The sequence below is a fragment of the Perca fluviatilis genome, chromosome 16 (assembly GCF_010015445.1).
Source record: "Perca fluviatilis chromosome 16, GENO_Pfluv_1.0, whole genome shotgun sequence".
NCBI lineage: Eukaryota > Metazoa > Chordata > Actinopteri > Perciformes > Percidae > Perca > Perca fluviatilis.
This window is the reverse complement of record NC_053127.1, coordinates 20,893,204-20,910,064: the sequence shown is the minus strand read 5'-3', so window position 1 is coordinate 20,910,064 and position 16,861 is coordinate 20,893,204. Positions and strand designations below refer to the sequence as shown.

The following is a 16,861-nucleotide window of genomic DNA, read 5'->3' as shown; positions in this document are numbered from 1 at the left end:
CATTCGTCAGCCCTGCTTTGACCCTTGTATCCACACTTTTGTTCTTTTACACTCACTCTGTGTTCTTTCCTTTATTCATTCACTTATCTCCCTTCAGACCAGATTATTCAATCACTAACTTTTACTGTAAGCATTGCATGTGTTGTATTTCTAAACCCAGATAGACCGACTGCCCCTCTTATACTCCCTCTCTCCCTCCCTACTACCCTCCCTCCTTGTCTGCCTTGTTTTGCCTTTCTCCAATCTCTTTCCCTTCTTTCTTCTTTTTCTGTGTTTGAATGGAGAAGCTGGGTTCCCTGGAACCTGCACACCCTTCACCGGGTGCAGGGCCCGTTGCTGGGGTTTCTGTTGCCAGGACGGCAGGGACTGAGGGAGACGAGGCGGCTGTCAGCTCCAAACTGTTTAGGTGTGCGTGTGTGAGACGTTGGCTACCACTCGCCTACAGAGAAGAACTCTACCAAGTCTTAAGGCTCACAGGCCCACTGGTGAGTAGGGGAAAGTTGAAGTGTTGGGGGTGGAGGGGGACGCATTGGTATGTTATTCATGAAATGCCACGACTGTTATACATTCGGTTCCTATATTGATTGGTTGTAGAAATACTGTTGTGCATGCAATGTTACAGAGCACAGTTAAACAGTGCAATCAATTTCCAGTTATGAAATATATACACAGTATGCAAATAAAATAATATGGTGCCTGTAGTGTATCTTAGAGCAAACCTGTCTGTGCTTGGGAATTTCACATCACTGCTCTTTGATAAACTGTCTGAACCCAGTTACAGTAATAGCAATAGTTTGCTGCATTATAGGCTGTCAGATTTTTCTCTTTGTTTCTACAGCTGCTGTCCCGGATTCTGTACTTTCTCATGCCTTTTGTTAGCACCATATTCTGTGGTCACATTGGCAATGCAGAACTGGCTGGATACGCACTCGCCTCAGCGGTACCATTTTTAATCCTTTGTAGACTAACTGATTTTACTTGCTGCATATTACAACTGCTACAACTATACTAACTATTTACTGTACTACTTTTTCTGCTACTGCTCATACTGACAGTAATTTCCTCTCACAATAGTATTTGTGTGTGTGTGTGTGTGTGTGTGTGTGTGTGTGTGTGTGTGTGTGAGAGAGAGTGATGATGCTCATTTTCTGTACCTTTAACACCAAACTGGCAAAGGGACTTGGCAATACTGTGATATTACGCTCCAAAAGGGTGCAAAAAGACAAATATATTCACATCAGCACCTGCCATGTCAACTGCACAAACAGAAAGAATTTAGACACGTAACACCACAGAGTGGAGCGATGTAAAAAATGAACAAAAAAAACAAAGTTTGAATGGAATATGTAGTGGAACATGTAAGGGAATTAAAATATCCCCAGACAACCACAATAATAGTTTAACATTATCTAACGAGTTTCAAGATACAGATGGGTGACAAAGTAAAAGAAAAAACATAAACCTAGTTTACTGCAAGTTGATTTACAAGAACGTGTACAGATGCATTGCTCTCATCCTACGCTTGTCACCCTTTTGACGCCATTTGTTTTTATGAATAGCTAGGTAGCCAGCTAGCTATGCAGGAAGATTTGATTCTTATCACAACCCCAGAACTACCGTGTTTGAATCACTGAACAAATGTGGGGGGTGGCAATTCAGAGGTATTGAACCAGCGCAGCACATCAGTCCGAAATCTCCCACAGGTTTTAGTTGGGTTGAGATCTGGTTACTCTGGAGGACGATATCAGCTGATTTACAAAAGATTCATCCTCGTTAAACCATTCACATCATAATTCAACCTTGAACCTTGAGGGACACCTTGACCCTCAGGGCTTGGGATATTGTCATCCTCGAGATCATTGTTACTTCCACTTATGCAAACTCTATTTGTATTCGTCTTATCAGACCTTTATAATCATGGCAGCCACTTGTTGGTTTGCATGACCAGCATGTGTTAAGGAAGTGATATCACATGGCATCATGCCCTATAGCGTAGGCTTTCCAAGCCCTTGGCTACTATGTTCTCAAACAGTTGCTAACATACACATCCTCCAAAAATGCAACATGGAGATCCATTGGACATAATTTTCTCATAATTTTTTCTTTTTAATTTAGTTGTCATTTTATTGAGAATAAGATCTCTTTTGCAAGACCTGAGACCAGCAGCAGAAACATGTAGTGCAAAAAGACAACTAATTTAATCACACACAATTGATGCACATGGACAACACAAGCCCCATCTTGGTCTGCCAAAATATCTGGCTCTCTTTGGCTTGCTATATCTTGAACTCTTTTTACCACCAGTCTACTTTGACTGTCGGCCATTTGGCACTAGGAAAATAGGATATATTTGTGAGAGCATTGCGTGTTAGGAGTACCCACAGTTCATCGTAATCGTGAGAACAGTTGGCACTAAACTACAGACCTGAAAATAAAAGCAATGAGCTAAAATTGGCCAATACTTGTATCAAGCTGCAGACTGGGGTGTTGATTCTCAGTGGGACTAGGTGTATCAACCCTTTCCCATTATAGGCAAAATAATATATTTAATGGACAAATTGGTCTTATTGAAAAATGCTAAACTATCTGGATTCAGCCATGAAATCCTAAAAAGACTGATGATTAGATAGAATGTTAGGGGGGGGAACACAAAGTGTTTAGCACCTTTAGACCACACAGACAATATACTTCTTTAAACAATCTTTGAGCATTGTGCGGGTTGAGATCCATGATCAGTCTAATGTATTAAGGTTAGCGGAGGATGTGCAGCATCTGGTAGGGCATTGGTGCATTATTTTTGATTTGATAGTGAATACGTTATTGATCACAGCATGATCTAATGGAAAATGTGCAATATCTGGGTAAAATATATGTGCGATATGAGGGGGAGGATGTGCAGAAGGTTCACTTTCTTCTGTGTGTGCATGTGTGTGGGGGGGAGATCGGGGGGTGGGGTGGGGAGGTCTTGTGTGAGGTATATTGAATGTTAACTGTAGTTGAATTCATTTGTGTTAGACAATTGTATGTGCGATGTGCGGTCTTGATTTTGGAGAGACTACAGAAATAGCTTCTTCCTAAATGTCCCAGTGCAGGGCATCTGTGTCCACTTGTGAGATTATAATGGACTGAGCTGAGGCTGGATACAGTGACACTGAAGTGAATTAGCCAGTTGAAATGTTAAAATTATAAGGGGGCAGGCAGGATCCCTTCCTACTTTTTGGTTTAGATTTTAGGGAGATATCAGCACATCACAGACTGCACTTACAGTCAATCTTATTAGGGTTCTCAATCCTACAACGTCCTCCTGCCATGATGTCTCTGTAGACTAATTCTTCCAATAACCCTACTTTGCTTGACACACGGTAGGCTTTGCTGCTCTCTCCTTCTGAAGTAATTTCTCCACACACATTTTTAATGGAGTTGCTCTGCTCCATAAAATCTACCTGTTTTTCAGCCATGGGCTTTCCACCCTTGCGGCAACTGGCTTTTCATCCTTTTCTATCAAATAGTTTCAAGGACTAAGAAACCACATTCACCTTAGTTGGTGAATCAAACTAATGTACATATTACTCAGAGTTATGTACATAAACAAAAAAGGACAATGTGTTAAAGACATTTAAACAGCAACATTTTATAACTAAAGTCTACAGTTTTTGTTCTCTGATTGTCTTGTTTTTGATGCTCCACCACTCAGACCGTTACAATAACCACAACTGCAACAGGCTATGGCTTTGTCTTGGCTTGTGACACACTAATTTCTCAGGTGAGCAAAACCACATTATCTATTATAATTTCACAATTTGCATTGTGTGTTTTATACAGAAAGGTCTACATTTTTAACCTGTGTAATCAGATTCTGTTCTCTTTTGCCTCATTTGTGTCTTGCAGACATTCGGCAGTAAGAACATGAAACGTGTGGGAGTAATTCTCCAAAGGAGCTCATTGATCCTGCTGTTCTTTTGTCTGCCCTGTTGGGGTCTTCTCATCAACACTCAGAACTTGCTGCTCATCTTGTACCAAGAGAATGAGGTGGCAAGGTAAATTCACAGTTTCTTAAACTTATCAATACTATATATATATATATATAAGTATTGATAAGTTTAAGAAATGCGTGTGTGTGTGCGCTCTGCATGCTGTATGTGTCAGAGTGTACAATATGCTGATGCTCTGTTAACTGTTAGCTTGGAAAAAAAACAACATATATTTATCTTTAGTGCCAAGGTTGTTATTCTTATCAGCGGTGTTAATGCTATATTAACTATTGTATTGTTTTATTCCAGATAAGTGTGTACAGAGGTATTTGTTGGTGTGCTTAAAGCAACACTATATAACTTTTAGCTGCAGCTGTAGTTCCAATGAGACAACCTGTAGGGGGGCCGAAGCTGGAAAAGTTACATAGTGTTGCTTTAAGTTCAGCTTTGTATGCACATTTATGTACGTTATGTACTGTATATGTGGGAATATATGCAGCTTCAGACACCTGGAAAGATTAGATTCCTGTTTTTTTACTTATCATTTTGAGAATTTAAAGCACTGCATATAGACTTGCAAAAAGAGGGGCATGTCTGAGTAGAAAGTGAATTATTGTATGTTTGCTCTGCTACATTAATATTACCCTATTTGCCTTTCAGAATTGCCCAGCTTTACGTGATAGCATTTCTACCAGCTGTTCCAGTGAGTGCCATGAACTGAAACACTCACTGTCAATCACTCAATTTTTTTGAATATGCAATGTTCAGCAGTTACTTGAGCTACATAATTAGCACATTAGGGTCTGTATTAAAAAACATAACATTTAAATGGCTTGACGCTTGAAGGATGTGAGGTAGCAAATAGGAAATATCTTAAGAACTAAAAATAATAGCAGACACGTGGTAAAATGTCTTTTTCTGTGATGAAATATTTACTTTACAATTCTTTCCAATAGTACTAGAAGCCAGGTCATTGTCTGTGTAGAAAACAATCATGTTCCATCCAATTCTCCCCATGACCTCTCCAGTGCATAAAATCAAAGTAATTAAGAAAAAGCAAGAGTAGCTACATCTTTACAGTAACGGCCATAAAAACAATAATAGGTTTTTCTAGGCAAATTGACACATCTAGAAAACAATAAATGCCTACAGTCCGGATATTTTCAATGCTTATAGTCAAACTAAAGTGTAAACATGACACAGTGATTTAAAAGCAAGACATTTCAACTTTCCATCATGTTGTGCTTACTCACATTACTTAGATAATCCAGTTAGATTGATTAAAGTAATTTGAATATTCCTCCATTAATAGGTTTTCATCAGATTATTAGCATGCATGCACACAACATATCAACATTTAGAAATGAATGAGTAGCATAGAACAAATAGGCCTGCAGAGGTATTGACAGTGAAAAAGCAGCTACCAAGTTGTGTTTGAGAATCCTGAGAGGTCTACCAGTTTGATTTAAAAAAAAAAAAAATCCCCTTTGTCCCTTCCTGCTACAGGCCATGTTCCTGCACATGCTGCAAGTTGCCTACCTACAAAACCAGGTAAGTTTATAAGAGAAAACAGGTGCACGTCTCCCAGCCTTAAAAATGGACTGCAATATGTTTCCCCAAAACAAATTCAGGAAATGGTGGCAATGGTAAAAAAAGAGAGTGAATAACCTCATGTCTTTATAATTGTATTTACATCAGAGACAGCGTCACGCCGAACCAGGTCAGAAGTTTTGTCGGATAAATGTTTTGGAACAGTTTGTACAGACATTTACGATACGGTTTATGAAGTACAGTGGTATGCAAAGGTTTGGGCACCCCTGTACATTTTCATGATTTTCCTTTATAAATCATTGGTTGCCTGGATAAGAAATTTCAGTTAAATATATCATATAGGAGACAAACACAGTGATATTTGAGAAGTGAAATAAAGTTTATATGATTTATCAGCAGATCCTGGAGAACAATGTCCAGGAATCAGTGACAAAGTTGAAGTTGCGCCGGGGCTGGATCTTTCAACAAGACAACGACCCTAAACACTACTCAAATTCTACTAAGGCATTCATGCAGAGGAACAAGTACAACGTTCTGGAATGGCCATCTCAGTCCCCAGACCTGAATATTATTGAAAATTTGTCGTGTGATTTAAAGTGGGCTGTCCATGTTCGGAAACCATCAAACCTGACTGAACTGGAGATGTTTTGTAAAGGAGACTGGTCCAAAATACCTTTCGCCAGAATCCAGACTCTAATTGGAAGCTATAAAAAGCGTTTAGAGGCTGTTATTTATGCAAAAGGATGATGCACAAAATATTGAGTTAATTATTCTTTTGTGGTGCCTAAATTTATGCACATGCCTAGTTTAGTTTAAATAATTCTTGCACACTTTCCATAAATCATATAAAGATTATTTCACTTCTCAAATATCACTGTGTTTGTCTCCTATATGATATATTTAACTGAAATTTCTTATCCAGACAACCAATGATTTATAAAGGAAAATCATGAAAATGTACAGGGGTGCCCAAATAATTAGCTACTTTTTAGCATGTTAGCATGCTGAAATTAGCATTTATCACAAAGCACCGCTCTGCCTAATCAAGCTGCTAGCATGGTTTAGGCTTACTATAGTCTTGTTACTGGAGTGCTTTCTTTTCCCGAATTTGTTGTTTATCTCGAACCTGCATAAATAATATCCATGCAGTTTGAAAATTAGCTCTACAGATTGGATAGCTGATTAAGGATTGCATGTCTTTTTTGTGTGACAGGGGATCATTCTACCTCAGTTGTACACAGCAGCAGCAGCAAACATTTTTAACCTGGGGGCCAACTACGTCTTAATCTTCAGCCTGGATTTGGGTGTGGTGTAAGTGTGTATGCTGCTTCTCCTTACCTTTGTAAGATCATGTTTTGTCCATCATGTTTGATGGATTTTGTGCTGCTAAAAAAACGTTATCAAGTGATGACCAATAAAATGTACTAGTTAAAGGTGCAGTAAGCGATGCTGCGCAAAGACTGTTGATATTTGAACTCAACTGCCAAACAAATACAACCCCCCCTTCAGAAGCTTCACCCCCCAGATTCACAAACAGATAACTACTGGCCTGCTGGCTCATTCATATGCTGCCTCTCCCCTCCAACCCTATCATCAACTGTTGCCGATTGGCTGGAGTAGTGTTTTGTGGCTTGTGCACTCCTTTCTGTTTGTTTTCCATTTACACAGTCAGGGCTGTGTATTTGTACCAGATTTTTTTTTTTGTGCACACAGAAAATAGAGTACTAGGTGACCGTGAGGAGATATTCGCTGAATTTGACAAAAAAGTGTGTTGTATTAGATTGACATCACTTACTATACCTCAAAGCCTCTACTGTATAACATTAAAAGCAGATCTCTCTTTCTCCCCTGATCACTTCACTGAGAGGGCTGAGGGGATAGTCATGAGTTTGGAAATAAGAGGACAGGAGGTCAGAGAGCTCGTATTTTAATCTAAGAAGAATGATTTGTTTTTTGTTAAAACAGAGCCAGCAGTACACTGATGTTTATTTTATTTTTTACTTTATTTAGAGAGGAAGGCAGTCTAGGGGAAGAAGAAAGAGCTCTGTTGATCCTGGTCCAGCTGGATAAACATTTGATACAACAGGCAGTCCACTTAACCAATCAGGTCCCTGTGGTCAGGTCAGGCCTGTCCCTCCCCTCCCATATCAAGCATGGACGCTAAATGGTCAAGGTTTATTCTCAGACCATTCGAGTGTCCCGCACAGCGTAACTTTCTCGTTGCTGGCCTCCTTTGACCCCTCAGTGTGTAGTCCCTCCATGTCTTTGTCTAGAGAGAGCGGGATGGAGTCACAGTCAATGTTGACCTTAACAAGACATAATTCCAATATGAAAATATTTTATATGTAAATGATGTATCATGTGTGTTTGCAGTGGATCAGCAATTGCTCACAGCCTCTCTCAGATAGCCACCTGCCTGCTGTTGTTTGGCTACATCCGATGGAAGAAGCTCCATCAGCAGACATGGGAAGGTGAGTTTAGCACACAAATGTGAATATAAAACACTAAATGACCAAATCACCATTTCTGCTACACTATTGGACCAAAAGGCAAATGATGGATTAAATCTGTCTTCAGGCTGTATTGAGTATAATCCTTCTGTGTGAATCTTTCTACAGGCTGGTCCACAGAATGTCTGCAGGAGTGGGGCTCCTATATGAAGCTGGCTATTCCCAGCACATTCATGGTCTGCTTTGAATGGTGGATCTGGGAGATCGGAGGTTTCCTTGCTGGTCAGTGTTGCTTTTGTTTGTATTTTCTTTAAAGCCTCTTTGACTGGAGCTTGAAAACGTTTAAGTTTTAAAAGATGTGACCTTTATCATTTCAGGTGTACTTGGAGAGGAGGATCTTGCTGCCCAGCATGTATTAGCAGAACTAGGAACATTGTCATATATGGTATGTAATCCAATGTGTTCACTGGAACATTTATGTCCACAATATTATTTAACAATAATTCAGCATTTTGGAAATGAGCTTCTTCACTTTATATGAGAAGATTGTCTCTCATGTCTGTATGTTAAGTAAGGACCTATATCCAGGAGATGATAAGCTTAGCTTAGCATTAGGACTAAAAGTGTGTGAAACAGCTAGCTTGGCTCCGTCCAAAGTTCAAAACTAGGAGTACCAACACCTCTAGAGCTCACAAATTAACATCTTGTATCTTGTTTGTTTCATTTTGACATGGAAACATTACACTTTGTGAATTTATGGGGAGTTATGTACTGTAACGAACATGCACAGTGACTTTTCTTGTAACCGTCTATGTCTATGTGTCTATGTGTCGAAGACAAACAAAAGTCCTGGACCTGGGCTTGTAATCGTTGCAGCATGCAACCACCCTAAAATCACAAATTGATGTTTTCACATTTCTGTTTGTGCATGGATAACAAATGAGATAGGCCTAAATAATTTGTGACTGTTAGAGGTTCTGGTAGTTTTACTTTTGGACTTTGGAAAGACATAGGTGTTTCCCCGTTTCCAGTCTTTATGCTAACCTAAGCGCGCGCGCACACACACACACACACACACACACACACACACACACACACATACAGGGGTTACAATGGTATCAATCTTTTCATTAAAGTCTAAAAAGAGAAAGTGAATAAATATTTTTCCCAAATGTGTGTAACTCATTGTAACTGACACCAAAAAGTAATACTGGGTCCTTGCAGTTCCCTCTAGGTGTCCATGCAGCTGCCTGTGTGCGTGTTGGGAATGCTCTGGGGGCCGGGAACACTACCAGGGCCATACTAACCTGCAAAGTGGCCCTTGTGCTGTCAGGTATGAAGACACATCCGCATATACCTGTAAACACAAACATAATTGATGTAATCTAAATCGTGCCCACTGAGAATTCTTGATCCTGACTGGTTGGCAGGTTTATACAGTATAACTGGACAACTCTAACATATGTGTAAATGTGTAATCAGTGTATTAAACTCTTGGTAAGCGCGCGCACACACACACACACACACACACACACACACACACACACACACACACACACACACACACACACACACACACACACACACACACACACACAAAGATAAATACATGTTAGAGCCATACAACTTTATTGTGTTTGATATTTTGTGAATCTGGACGATAGTCATGCATTACAGTCGTGGAACACATAACTTGTCAGGTATTATCCCTTACCTAATGTCTTTGCTACAGGAGTGCTTGCTGTGTTCCAGGGTATTGTCATCGCTGGCTGTAAGTCCGAGCTTGGCTACATATTTACCTCTGATGAGTGAGTTTTAGACCAACACAAGTTTATTCCTGCACCCTGTAAAGGCAACTCTGTTTGTGATAATCTTTTTCTACTTCCACTATTTGCAGAAAAATTGTGGAGATTGTCTCAGAGAACCTCACAGTCTACACATTTATACAATTCTTTGATGCACTTCTGGTACGTTATTACACAACAGAACAAATGTTCTGTCTTGTTTTGCATTGAGCTGTAAACAGTAAACAGTACAGACCTGTCTGCTTGTGTTGTTCAATCTCTTTTTTATGTGTTTAAATATGTGTGTTTTCAGTGTGTCTGCTCAGGGATTCTTGTAGGAGCTGGGATGCAGAAAATTGCTGCCTTGTCCAACCTGGTGTGTTACTATTGCATTGGTCTGCCAGTGGGAATAGCTCTGATGTTTGCTGCTAAGCTCAGAATATTAGGTAATGTTTCCATCCTGTTCTATCTGTGTATGTTTTTGGAAAAAAGCTAGGATTAAAGATAAATACAGTGATCCTGTTATTCCTGTGATCATACACAAACGTTTATTGTCTTGGGATCCCAGCATTACACTTTTATATTGGACTCACTCTAAAAAAGACTCAACATCAATGCAGCAGAACCAGAAATATCATGTTTTTTATTCCACGCATTTTGTCAAAATCGGGTGACTACATTACCCATAATGTAGCGGATGACCCTCTTTTTAGGCCGGCTGTCCAAAACCTTCCGCTTTCCCACACACACACACACACACACACACACACACACACACACACACACACACACACACACACACACACACACACACACACACACACACACACACACACACACACACACTGTAATACTCATATGGGTGGCTCTTATTTAAAGTAATATGCAGATATACAATATGTTTGGAGTTCAGAGGTGGGTAATGCCTCTAGCAACCTTTTTTTTAGCCGCACAAGGCTAGGTTTTGGGAAAGGCAATGCAGATAGTCATTGATGTGTGGATTGATGGATTGCCATGACATTTGATACACACACTCATGACCCCCTCAGGATGACTTTGGTGATGCCCAGATTTTTCATTTAGCACAGATCAAAATATGAATATCTTCTTCTCTTTGTCATAAATGTCAAGTATAACACTTGTTTTTCTTAACTTTCCCTAAACAGTTTTGAGTATTGTATGTACAGAGTGTGTATGAAGTGAATACACTGTAGCTCTTTCTTTCTCGTTCCTCTGGTTAGGCTTGTGGCTGGGTCTCTTAATATGTGCTTTATTAGAGACGGGTTTCTTCCTCTTTCTAATCTACAAACTCAACTGGAAGAAAATCACACACAAGGTAGGATGTTCTTATTTATCTCTAAATGCATGGTATTTAAAGCTTTCCAAATAGTATTGAGGCCAGGAGTTGGGATTAGCAGATTAAATATTTTTGTTGTAATGGAGCTTCATCACGAGGCAGTCTCATCAATAAATGCTGGCATCCTTGCAGCATTTCCCTATACCAAATTAACTTGGCAGCATTTAAATCTTTGTTTTGTTTCACTTTTTGTATTTTCTTTTTACATGAATAAAAATAATTTTTACGTCTCTCATAAACTCTAATATGTTTTCAGGCTGTCCTGCGAGCTGGAAAGAAAGTGGTGTTGATACCAAAGCGCCCTATTAGTACAGTGATTAATGAAGAGATAGTGCCTGACATCTCGGACTGCCCAAATACAGTAAGTGCATATGTATAGTATGTGGTGTGTAGTTAAGCAAGGCATTCTTACTTCTTTGTTTGTGTAAATATACTTGAGCTGCTCACATATTGATTAACAGCAGCATCTGTGCACCCTGAAGGCCCAGTTGGACACAGAAAAAGCCCCTAAAGCAGATGGCTACAGTCCAGTCAACACCCAGGATCAGGAGGTGAAAGCCGGTCATGAGGCTGAGGCCAACAACACAAATACAAGAGGAGCTGAGGGGGATGCTGAGCAGAGCAAAAAGACTTCAAGCACCAAAACTCAAGCGCTGCTCTCTGTTTCTGAGCTGATCTTGCGCCGGGGACTCATCTTCTTGATTTCAGTTCTGATTTTGGCCATAGGTGTCGCTTTCCACATTGCTTTCCCTGTACCGGAGCCCTCCTCTCACAGCAGGGCCAACTTTACATTGAACTGGGCTAATGACTCCAGTCCTACACCACTGGCCCCGAACCCAAACCTCTGAGCTATCTTTGACCTCTGAATGTAGACGTCTAGTGGCAGAATTTAGATCTCTTAGGGAGATAAGTGTTGAATTCATAGTCCACTCAGACCTGGGCGTTCATTTTGTAAAACTACAGCCTAGGCTGTTGGATTTGAATTGTGTAGAGAAAAATGTCTCAGTGCTGCACTGCTGAGCAAATCCACAAAAAGCTGGAAGCAATATCAGATGAGTCTAAGACTGGCAGGATGAACAAAGGTATTGTTACAAAGGTCATTTTTTAACCTGCTCAGCCTGAAATGCTCAACTGGGACTACAAGACACATTCTAAATCCCTCACTAAGTGACCATGTGTGCATTAAGGAACATATGGTCTTCCACAGATAGCTTTTGATTTTTTTCCATTCTTGTCTTGATTTACCTTTTTTACTGTAACATATATCTTATTTCTTACTGACCTTTAATCATGTTCTTATGTTTTGACTGTAAGTGTAAGATTGACTAAATATCTGATGTAACATTTACATATTTAGCTTAATGAGCAGTGTTATAGTGCTTAGCTAGCCTGGGCTCGTATAACAAAGACACACAGCTACTAAAGGCTAAGCTAGCTCGTAACATTAATGGTATTGGTCTCCTCTCCCTGTGTGATTCATTTAACGTGAGAATGAGACCTGTGCTTGCCTGGATGAGTGTACTTTCCTACCTTACCCGCATTTTCCACCAGGCGCATCTGTGCTGCCTCCCGGCTGCGCAGCGGTTTTGTTCTGGCCTTCGCCACGGACCATACCACACCGGGAGCGTCTCAGAAGCGAAGCGTCTTGCCTGCCCTACTGTTGCGTAGCGTAGACAGAGCGTAAAAAAATAAGCAGGCAGACTTCTTGAATTCCAACAGCGCAGATTTATTTGTAGGGTGCCAGCACGTTTAAATCGGAAAAATAAAAAACTTGAAACTAACAAAAGAAAACTGGAGCAAAACAACAGAATCTACTTGAACAAAAAAAATTAGACAAAGCGTGGGTTTGAGCACCAAGTCTTCTCCAAAAGCCTGTCCCAAAAAATCAATAAAGCACATGTTTATATCAGCACTGCTCTTACCTTCTCTTTGTACAACTAAACAGTCAAATCTTTCCTAAGCATGTGTTTGTATTAGCAGAGCTTCCCTTTAGACTAGGCACTGATGCATTGCTGCCTCCCAATGGTGATGAGGACAATCCAGCTTACATTTAAACTCCTCTTGGTGGAGGACCTATATTGGAAAATAAAGGTATATTTTCCAATATAGGTCCGTGGTTTTCACGAAATGAATTAGTCCCAATGCTCTTTCTTTTTGATTAGGACCATCATCGATCGAAGTTTTTAAGGAAAAAATGTAAATTCCCATCTCGTTTAGAGTCATGAATATTAGTCTCCTTTCCTCAGCGTATCTTGGACAGTCTATAATGACGTGCTTGACAGACTCTAGAACTCCACAGTATAGACATTTGCTGTCTCTGTGTTTCCCCACAAGAAACAGCCCACTTGCCAGCTCACAACGTCCCAGCCTTAATATGACCAACTTAATCTGATCCATCCTAGGCAGGCTCATTGTATTCTCAGATTTTATTGACGGTTGGATGTCAAACAGCTTCCTCCCTCTGGTGTCTTTACTCCACTCCCGCTGCCACTGCTGGTTCAGTCTTTCATTAATGAAACTTCGGCACTCCAGTTTACCAAAATGCACCTCCACCCTATCTCTTCCTAATCTCGCCCGCAGCTTTGCCGTGAGACTGGGTTGTCCCCTCAACCCAGTCTCACATTTGCCGTAGGCCACAAGAAACCTACACTACACCCCTCCTCTCCAATCTAAAAACCACCCAGTGGCGGTTCTAGCACTATAACTAGAAAACAAAGGTAAAAACAAAACCTGCTGTGACTACACTTTGCTTGAAATAATAGATTTTTTAGCCACTTGGGGGTAGCAAAAACAATTTGCGAACACAACATTGACGTATCAGGTGTTAAAGTGTAACCTGACTCCGCCAGATGGATTGCTTCGCATTTGCTCGGCATATCCATCTGGTAACTTACCGTTGGAGAACTTTTGGGAAGGAGCGAAAATACTGGTTAGCTGATTGGATAAACCATATGTCTATCACCACCTATGTTGGTGATAGACGGGCCAAATCAACCAATCAGATCAACGAAGTGTATGAAAATACAACCACAAGCCCCTACTGCTGCAGGCTAAGCATAGCTCGTTAGCTCAGCAAGCAAGCAACATGTCGGTAAAGGATATTTGCCGTTTGTGTAACGAGAATTTACGAATAAAAGGCACCATTTCAGGTTCCTGGTCCATATTCCAAAAGAAGGATCCAAGAGAAAAAAGCATTAGCAGTCTGGTATCTCAAGATACCAGACTGATCTGCGAGTGGAAAACTGGAGCTCGCGAGATCAGGACGGTCTCACGAGGCTAGTTAAAGGGCCCATATTATGAAAAAATCACTTTTTCTGGGATTTGGGACGTTATTTTGTGTCTTTGGTGCTTCCAAATTCTCAACGGCAAAACACTGCTACAACACACACAAATTCACCCTAATCTACATAATAAATTGTATAGAACTACTTACATGTCTGTGTTCTGCAGGTATTCCATGCAAAGTTGGAAGTGCGCCCTCGTTGAGAAGAAGTCTCCCGGCTAATCCTGCCTTGTACAGGCCGAAGTTGGAGAAACAGCTAGCTAGCTCATATAATCATTACCTAGCTACTGTGCATGTGCGACTGACAACAAAGATCGTACAGAAGTTGGGAGGTCTCACTCTGTAGCTAAAACAGAGACCTGACACAGGGTGAAAAGAGCTGCTGCAGCAATGTGCAGTACAACAAAAATATGGTGTTTTTTGAAAATTAAACCATGTAAAGACATTAACTTCTACTTTTTTGAAGGATGTAGACCTCTAACTTGTTGCTATTATTCATTTGGAGTCATGCTTGTGTCCACCTGGCGAATGTAAATCCAATATTCACTCTCTTTGAACTCTGCTTTCTGTCTTTACCAACTCCTAAGGGAAACACACTACTTTACTTAACTTTTGTTCTGGTGGCATATGTTGATTCTGAGCTGTATGTCACTGTCGTTTTTTTGTAACGTATGCTGCCTGCTGCAGTTCTTCCGGTTTCTGGTAGGCCTACTCACGAACAATATGTCACTTAGGTTCTACTGTGAAATACCATTTCTCACCGGCATATCAATTTCTAATGACATATGCTACTGTTGGTTATGGCATTCTGATGCTTATTGTTAAGGAAAAACTCAAGAGCAGCTTGACTTCTGGATACAGACTACTTCTGTGTGCTTTGAAGCCCTCAACACCAACCATCAGAGGGTCACACCACTCTCGGGGCCCTATTTTAACGATCTGAGTATGAAACGCAGAATGCAAGTAGCTTTGTGGGTGGATCTCGGGCGCTGTTGCTATTATACTGGCGGGATAAATGAGTCTTGCGCCCAACGCAAATCTAAAATTGGTTGGTCTGAAGTAGTTAGGTGTGGTTTGGGCATAATGTGAAAATAACCAATCAGAGCGTCATCTCACATTCCCTTTAAGAGCAGTTTTTTCCATGGCGGATTGCTATTATGACGGCGGATTTGCCTGGCACATGCCAGCGGGAGCTGTCCGGGATGCAGGTAATAAATGCCCGTCTTGGCCGGGTGGCGATGTTGCTGCTCCTCTCGGGCGCATCTCCTCAAGTCTGGAGAAGATTGCTGCAGCCATGGAGCGTGGGCCTCCAAACGCACCACCTGCTCCTGTTGTGCCCCGTCCTCCTCCCCCGACTCCATCTCCGTCCACCCGCTCCACCAGGAGCACATCGCACATTACCACTCCTGGACCCTCAAGTGTCCAATCCCACCGTAGTTCAACATCACTCCTTAAGTCCTCTAATATTTCATCATTTATGTCATCAACACATCCATGATTCATGGAAATGTTGTGTAAAACACAACAAGCCACAAAGAATGCTGCGACTTTTTGAGGACTGTACTGTGAAGTGTCTCCTGATCTATCCAAACACCTGAAGCGCATTTTCAGTAATATTTTTCCTTGTAATTATGTATGGTTTGCAAAAATGGGAATTGCTGCGTCCGTGTAGATGAGAGAAGCAAGGTGTATGCGCGTTGTGCGCACACTACATTATGGCCAAGCATGCGCCCCTAAAATAGCATCTGAATAACGTGCCACTGACTTTAGACTAGGTTTTTCCTGGTGTGTGGCGGAATTGTTTTCTGAAACTGCAAAATAGCATCAGGGAAGCCGGAACACACCTCCTCTTTTCGCTGAACCGCCCCCGGGAGCGCAAATACATTCCCTAATTTACCGACGTGCGTCTGTGGAGGGAAAAGTCTGCTGTGCATCAGGTGCAAAATAGGAATGATACATGCGTATTGCGCTGGGTGCAACACACACTTTTTGCTTTTATCAACATGGAAAAGTGGATTGGCTTGCTTTGTGCTTTTGTCGCCTGGCTTGGGGGGAGAGAATTGGCATCAGCTGTGTGCTTGACCATCAAGTGGTGTTTCAGACTGGACGTGCTGCGATGATAGCTCAGTTAACAATGACAAAACACACAGATCACTTTGGTCTTGTCAATGGAACCATTTGGCAACTTTTTAAAAGTAAACTTACCATTCAGAATCTTATTGGCATCCATTGTGGCGTCTCACGCTCGCCATCCACTCAAAACGTAACGTTAGCCTACTACTCTTTGGCCGGCTCGCAATATTACGAATCCCACTATGGCCACGCCAAGACCCGCCCTTCAATAGCATTTATTGGCCAGGCGTCCATGACAACGCAAGGTAACGTAACCCCATTTGTTCAAGTCCTATCCCCTGACCAATCGGCTATCCTAACCTTAACTACTTGAGGTGAAATACCTAACCCCA

General features: G+C 41.1%; 1 protein-coding gene across 2 annotated transcripts; it reads left to right on the top strand.

Moving 5' to 3' along the window:
* On the top strand, positions 1-13,022 carry slc47a1 (solute carrier family 47 member 1). Of its 2 annotated transcripts, none has more exons than XM_039778458.1 (17): positions 1-485; positions 839-940; positions 3,695-3,763; positions 3,889-4,037; positions 4,632-4,674; positions 5,478-5,522; positions 6,736-6,833; positions 7,896-7,993; positions 8,141-8,254; positions 8,350-8,417; positions 9,197-9,305; positions 9,705-9,780; positions 9,870-9,939; positions 10,070-10,202; positions 10,998-11,092; positions 11,370-11,474; positions 11,575-13,022. In XM_039778458.1, the coding sequence occupies exons 1-17, from the start codon at positions 279-281 to the stop codon at positions 11,959-11,961; spliced, it is 1,968 nt and encodes a 655-aa protein (XP_039634392.1). In that variant the 5' UTR covers positions 1-278; the 3' UTR covers positions 11,962-13,022. The 2 variants fall into 2 exon arrangements, with proteins under 2 accessions (XP_039634392.1, XP_039634393.1); XM_039778459.1 differs by having other exon boundaries at positions 3-485; positions 11,596-13,022.
* The last annotated feature ends 3,839 nt before the right edge of the window (positions 13,023-16,861 follow it).

Excerpts from the sequence above, each read along its gene's own strand:
- slc47a1 (XM_039778458.1), top strand. The coding sequence starts at position 279 with ATGGAGAAGCTGGGTTCCCTGGAACCTGCACACCCTTCACCGGGTGCA. Across the intron at positions 941-3,694 it reads GATACGCACTCGCCTCAGCG|ACCGTTACAATAACCACAAC; the intron begins GTACCATTTTTA and ends TCCACCACTCAG. Across the intron at positions 11,475-11,574 it reads TCTCGGACTGCCCAAATACA|CAGCATCTGTGCACCCTGAA; the intron begins GTAAGTGCATAT and ends ATTGATTAACAG.